The sequence below is a fragment of the Pinus tabuliformis genome, chromosome 6 (assembly GCF_031772625.1).
Source record: "Pinus tabuliformis cultivar Carrire ecotype Pingquan chromosome 6, CPIR1, whole genome shotgun sequence".
In the NCBI taxonomy this organism is placed as follows: domain Eukaryota; kingdom Viridiplantae; phylum Streptophyta; class Pinopsida; order Pinales; family Pinaceae; genus Pinus; species Pinus tabuliformis.
This window is the reverse complement of record NC_142292.1, coordinates 1790091298-1790098776: the sequence shown is the minus strand read 5'-3', so window position 1 is coordinate 1790098776 and position 7479 is coordinate 1790091298. Positions and strand designations below refer to the sequence as shown.

General features: G+C 38.0%; 1 protein-coding gene across 1 annotated transcript; it reads right to left on the bottom strand.

Moving 5' to 3' along the window:
• Nucleotides 1-257: 257 nt before the first annotated feature.
• On the bottom strand, nucleotides 258-4330 carry LOC149266166 (pentatricopeptide repeat-containing protein At5g15010, mitochondrial-like). The gene is made up of 2 exons (XM_089430092.1): nucleotides 3450-4330; nucleotides 258-1795 (listed from the first exon to the last, which is right to left on the bottom strand). Exons 1-2 carry the CDS (start codon nucleotides 4094-4096, stop codon nucleotides 724-726), a joined length of 1719 nt encoding a protein of 572 aa, XP_089286218.1. The 5' UTR covers nucleotides 4097-4330; the 3' UTR covers nucleotides 258-723.
• Nucleotides 4331-7479: the final 3149 nt, after the last annotated feature.

Sequence of the window (7479 nt, the reverse complement as noted above, 5' to 3'; positions counted from 1 at the left end):
AAACGCATGGTCTATCTGCCATTGCAGCAGAGAATATCTATGAAAGGGATTCATGTTCTATCTCACTAGCGCAAATCAGTTAGAACTGACAAGAATAGATTTTGAGAATCTGCCTTCCCTATTCCTGCATTCCAATAACTTTTCATTATCTCTTCCTCCAGTCCTCAGTCACATAATGCTTTGAAGAAGGCCATACAAGTTTGAGTTGAGAAAAACTATCGCACTTGTTCTTTTGATCCAACTTTTTGTTATGAATATAAATTTCAGATATTCTGAATATCCTGCTATGTATACGAACTTTGTTAGTAACACTTTTGCAGCGAGATTTCTCTTTTTCCATATGAAGTTGAGATATGCTCCATAAGGTTTCCACATTCAGTAGCATAGTATAAGGGATTTTGCAGTACAACGTGCTCTATCCTGGAACAAGGCCAGAAACAACCAGTTCTCAGCTGCGGCCACCTTAATGTTGCATAGTTCAAAGGTATGTGTTCCTTGATTAGAACTGTAGAAAGGATGAAAATAACAGCCCATGCTTGGTTAGGATAGCTAAAAACTGAGCCAAAATAATATACCAGATCATTTGCTAATATTTATCTTTAAGTGGGGACATCGATGCTCACTTCCCTCCAGAGATCTGATGTTTCATTCTTCCCCATTATCCAGTGGTTTGTCAATTGTTTGCTGTAGCTGAAAATTGAAGCTGCATCCAGCATATGATGTTCACTTATCAGATTTTGTAATGATGCCACCACCCCTTCTATGGACTGTAGCTCTATATTTTCTTCTTTGTCTCTCTAAGCTCTCCTCAGACAGTTTCCACTGGTGTTGGAAAGAGGAATATTTTCTTCCCACATTCCAAGATTCAAATATACTGTCTATTTTTGGCTCCAGAGAAAACCCATTGGCCTTCATTTCTCGATAACATTTGCAAGCCTCTTCTGGTTTGCCATTCATAAGGAACCCGTTCAACAAAAGGTAATGAATGCTGGAATTGGCACTGAAGCAATGCTTCTCCATATCATTCCACAGCTTAAAGGCACTCTCATAATCGCTCCAACTACAACACCTTCGGATTGACATAATGTAAGTTTCGATGGTAGGAGCACAACCAGTTTTATATATTTTATCAAAAAGTTTATAGATTGCACCCTCAGTTTCAACAAACCTAAAGAATGCATGATAGATTTCGATAGTTGGCACAAATCCCTCCATAATCATCTCGTCCAGATACCTGTAAGCCTCTTCTGGGTTCCATGTCCTACAAAGGAGATAAATAAGGTAGGTATACGTAATGGCATTTGGATGGAAACCCATTTCTCGAATCCTGTTAAAGAGGTTTAATGCTTCTTTGATACATCTTTCTTTAGACAGAACATAAATTACAGCATTATAGACCTTAAGATTTGGAGTAAAACCTTTCTTCTTCATCTCATCATAGAGTCTGACAACATCATAAAATTTGCCTGCCTTGGAGTAAGAACAGATGACAGTGGTGTAAGAAGATGCATCAGGGATGATGCATAGGTTAGACATTTCTTCCCACAGCCTCTTAACCTGATACACATCAACAAAAATGTTACACCAACCATAAAGGATAACATTGAAGCTCTTTGTTTCCAGTGGATAAGACTTCTTGTTAAAGTGAATCAACTCCTCTGCCTCTTCAACAAACATGTTTCTGCAGAGTGCACGGAGAAGGCAAAGAAAGTCATCATAGTCTGCAGCAAGTTTGAACTTATCCATGGCATGGAATGTCCTTATGGCTTTCTGAGCATCATGAGCAGCAGCATAACTGGATCACATAAAAACATGAAGATTAACAACACAAAAAGCAAAGCACAATGGATACACCCCCAACAGACTGCAAGCACATACCTAAACAAAGGTCTGAATAACAAACTGATTAAATGATAAATATCTTGTAGATAGCAAAAAGAATAAAGCATAACTTATAGGTTCCACGTAATCTACAATGCTTGACCTTAAAAATATGACAAATAACTCATTGGGTTTACTTTGGGAGCTGTCACAAAAACCACGCTGTAGTTGGACCAGTATTCCACAACAGTAGGATTTAAATTTACTATCTGTACTTTCGTAACACCTCATCAATGTAAGCGGTGTTACCAAATTATGTGGGAAAGGAAACAAAAATTGATATGGTCTTATGGGAAACCATTTAAGGATCACAAAACGAAGGAGCTGCGGTAAAAAATTTAGCCAACTCATCCCTTTGCAGATAATCTCAACAGAAAGTTGATCATTCAGGAAAATGAAGCAAGATGGATTAGAAGGTTTCAAAGGTATGTAGATGTCCCACTCTTCTTTAAGTCTAGATAACTTCAGTGGTTGGCTTTTCATGAATTAGCACTTAAGGACAGGCTGCATGGCAATCACTTTAAAAATGGATACTGTGTGATTTGCCATAAACCCAAAAGGATTAAGCATGTTGTGTTGAACTGCAGGATTACCAGAGCTTTACGTGCATGGACTGCTGCTGAGTACAATACTATATTTCTTAGCCATTGGCATTGGAAACAGATATTTTTAGGACGAATGGAATATCCGACAGGCAAGCAGAAGTATGTGGGCCATGATCAGACAGACAGGCATCTCCTTCTGGGAAAAAAAAATGGTTGACCATTCAGGGTAATGAAGCAAAAGGTATAAGAAGATTTCAAGGTATCTAGAAGTCCCACTCTTCTTTGAAATCTAGAGAACTTGGGCAGTTGGTTCTTCGCAATTTAGTGGTTAAGGATAGGCTACATCGCACAGGCTTTCCAAATAGAGGCTGTGCAGTTTGCGATAAACTCATAACATTTAAGCATGTCATGTTGAACTGCAAGGTTGCCAAAGCTTTACAGGCATGGATTGGTGCTGACATGCTGAGTACACTACTCTCCTTGTTGCCCCGCTCCATTGGAAATAGGTCTCTTTTGGGGACTAATGGAAGATCCAACAGGCAGGCAGGAGTACGAGGAACATGAGCAGACTTACAGGCATCTCCTTCTTGGGGAGCAAAAAGTATCTGGGTAACCTTTTATGAGGCAACTAATCCATTTTATTTGGAAGAAATATAAACTTTATAAATCAGCGTTGGCTACACAAATCTCAGCTAAGATTGGCAATTTTCTGAAAGATGTAACCAACGGAGCCAAAGTAATCTTGGTTACTGTGGGGTTGCTGTGAGTACATTTTTTCGGTTAAGTAATCAGGTATATGATGCATTGTCCCCCAACAATAACTAAACAAACCCCAATTAAAAGAATGCAAAATATAAATCAAATTTGGACATAATTCGTTGATTGTCATAATTTGCCTCCAATTTATATGAAGATGCACTTCGTGGTTTTCTCCTTTTAAAATTATTTATACCGAAACAAAAGTGAGAAATTTGTATACCACGTTTTAAATCTAAAATTCCAAAAAAATTGAGAAAAGCCTACCTTTTTACCATTATCATCAGAGTTTGGCGAGTCACCATGGCATTCTCATGCATTTTTCTGATTAAACCCCAGCCTTTATCAAACTTTCCGTGCACACCCAATATAGAGATCATGGTATGGTACACACTGACTGTGTGGCTGTATTCTGGTTGTGAACCTGCCCATTGAAAAACTCTGAAAGCAGCCTTCCCATCATACTGAAATCTATGAAGAAGTTTCTGCACCAAATTTGGCGAGGGAATGAATCCACAATCATCAAGTGCTGCCCTGGCTTCTTCAATAGGGAGGCTATGGAGATCCTTGGTAATGGATAGCACCTTGTTAAAGCCGCTACCTTCATTCATGACTTCTAGGTCTTCATCACTCTTGTAAATATGTTCATCTGATGAATACCCACCGGGTAAATCTCCTTCTTCTGCCTCCCCATGTAATGTAAATCCTGTATCTGAGGAAACCCATCTTTGGTTATAGTGGGCATTTGTGAAGGATGGAATATTCTGTGTTAGGTTGGTATGAAGTGAAAATTGGGGATTTAAGTAGGCAGATGAGATGATATGGGATTGGAAGGCAGGTGGAATGAATGATGTGAATCTGGAAACGGTTGAGATGAAATGATTGAAAGGTCTCTTGGCAAAATGAAGTGCCATCCATCGAAATAAGTAAATCAAATCATTTGGGAAATTTCCTGTTTCTGTGATATCAATGGTCTGAAACAGTTTTGGGTAAATGGGTACAGTTAACCTAGAGTTTGTTCTACTCCTATGCAAAGCAGTAGAGTGCGAAGGCCCGTTTCAATCCCCTTTCAAACGCCAATAAATTTAAGACTGATCGGCGTGAAGCTCTGGAATTTTCAGTGCAATGAAGTATTTTTCGTAGTTGACACTCGACACATTTTTTAATTATTATAATTTTGTTTTTGGAAAATAATGAAAGTACATATGTATTTTATTTAGAAAGTAATTAACTCAATAGATTTTTATGGTGAGGTTTCTCTTCACGATATTATAGCAAATGTGTGGCTTTCAAAGAATATATTATTTTGATAGTGTGATTGACCATGGGTTTCCAATCTTTGATTTAATTTGCCCGAGGTTTTTTTACTCTTAATAACCGCGTGCTAGCCATGTGGCAGAGTATGGCATCATGATTGTGGATAGGACGTTACGCCATAAAGCCAGTGAGCGGTGCCATAAACTTAATCTTTTGGGGCTAAGCCCTTTAGCTTGGGATAGGAGGTTGATTCTTTAGAATATTGCATTACAAATTGTTCCAATGTGTAATGCATGGGACCACCGCACACATGCTTGGGCTTTTATAATATCTGGGAATCGCAATCGGCGAGTTCACAATGTAGCATTTTGTTGCAGTCCCAAAAATCGTGATCTCCGATGAGTGACGTGGCCTGATCTACGTGGAGAGGAAATGAGTGAAGTTAAACGGATGTGATCTTAGATTAAATCCAATCTTATAATTTTATCGGGTCCGTAAGTGAATCGGCGATCGACGATTTGATATCGAAGGTTTCCTTCAAAAATTTTGATATCAAGGCGAACGCAAAATTCTTATTAATCAATGTTAATACACCTCTCGGGTCCGGATATCGGAGATTGGAGCAAATCAGAGGTCGGAGGTAATCGCATATCGGAACAAACGCCTTCAAGGATATCAGAGAACCTACTAGATTAACATATTGCAATGTGTCAACTCATCCATCTAATCCCAAAAATATTTGCCCTCTGGCGCCTACTCGAGCAAGAGACACTCGCCAAGGTCTATCGCGATAGAAACTTAAACACAAGCCATAGCGTTGCCATTAAAGCCATGGACAAAGAAAAGATCCTCAAAGTTCAAATGATGACAGTTTGTGAAGATTTATGGATGCCATTCCTTCCTCCACTGCTTCATGCTCTTTTTGAGTGATTGTAAATTGCATACTTCGACTAAATTCATCTCCTACCTCTTGTAGTCTATCGCTATTTGTTTCGACTTTGCTCTGCTCCTACCACAAGAACATTAAGAAAGTTATATAGCCATGGATATTTTCGTCGGAGTTGCGAGCAACACCATAAGCAAACTCGTCGTCGATCCAGTGATTCAACTTATGAAAGATGTTATTCACAAAGAGGAAAATCGTCAGATTCTACAGGTTGATTTCAATCATATGGCCAGACTTGTACTGCAAGTCAAGACAAGAGCCAAACCATGAAGCAAATACATGGGAAGACCGCATATTCCCAAGAGAAAGGGACAAAGGGAAGAACAACAATAACGGAGGAACATCAAAGAAATCATATTGGCGCCTTTTATGTGTTACCATGCAAAAACCCTGATCTCCGATCTCTGATTTGAATGGGACGTCCAATTTGAAATCAGACCACACATAACATTTGCGATATGGGAAACTTCGATATGGAGTGGATGCAAAATCACGATTAAACCCATTTTAATATTAATATCACATCCATATTATTGGTGATTTTAAATTGTGACACATAACAAAAAATTCGATAAACAGATGTGATCTTAGATTAAATCCAATCTTTTAATTTTATTGGGTCCGTAAGTGAATCGATGATCGACGATTTGATATCGTAGGTTTCCTTCACAAGTTTCGATATCAAGGTGAATGCGAAATTCTTATTAGTCAACGTCAATACACTTGTCTGGTCTGGATATCAGAGATTGGAGCAAATCGGAGGTTGAAGGTAATCACATATTGGAACAAATGCCTTCAAGGATATTGGGCAATCTGCGAGATTAGCATAACGTAATATCAAAGTACAACCCTTTATTGCATATCAGAGATCGAAGGTTTTGCATGGTGTCACATAACAAAAATGCCAATAGGGAATCTCCTATATGCTAAAGCAGAGTATGATATGGCATGTGGAGCAAATGCACAATCATGATTAAACCCATTTTAATATCAAAATCGCATCCATATTATCGACGATATTAAATTGTGACACCTAACGAAAGTTCCGATAAATGGATGCGATCTTAGTTTAAATCCAATCTTATAAGTTTATCGGGTCCGTAAGTGAATCGACGATCGGCAATTTGATATTGAAGGTTTCCTTGAAAAGTTATGATATCAAGGCAGACATTAAATTCTTATTAATCAACACTAATACATTTGTCTAGTCCGGATATCGAAAATTGGAGCAAATCAAACGTCGGAGGTAATTGCATATCGGAATAGATGCCTTCAAGGATATCAGACAACCTGCGAGATTAGCATATCACAATATCATAGTACAACCCTTTATCACATATGAGAGATCGGAGATTTTGCATCGTGTCACATAACAAAAACGCCAATATGAAATATTTGATATGCTAAAGTGGAGTATGATTACACATGTGGGGTCCTCCGATAGTGCTTATTATAATATGTTGAAATCTTTTAAAAGGGCTATCACTTATGTGTTTCAGAGTTTATATATTTGCTTATTATTATAAAGGACCAATGTTATATGTTATATGGTCTGGATATTGGAGATTCAAGAAAATCAGAGGTCAGAGGTAATCGCATATCAGAATAGACTCCTTCAAGGATATCGGAGAACCTGCGAGATTAGCATATTGCGATATTGGAGTACAGCCCTTTATCACATCTCAGAGATCGAAGGTTTTGCATGGTGTCACATAACAAAAATGTTGATAAGAAATCTCTAATATGCTAAAACGAAGTATGATATGCCATGCGGGGTCCTCCGATAGTGCTTATTATAATACACCGAAAACTTTTAAAAGGGCTATCACTCATGTGTTTCAAAACTTAGATATTTTATTATTATTATAAAGGACCAATGTTATATGAATCAGAGTTTTAGTATCAGAGATTTCTAAAAGAATTCCTCCGATGTCATAACTCCGATATAACTATATTATAAAAATGTTCCTCCGACCAATAGACTACAACTAGTTTATGAAAAGACACATCTGCTTTGTAAGCTAAAAGCCACTATTTGGAAAATAGAGGCACTAATGAAGATCTTGGTTTTGGGGGTTGCGTTTTATTCATTAA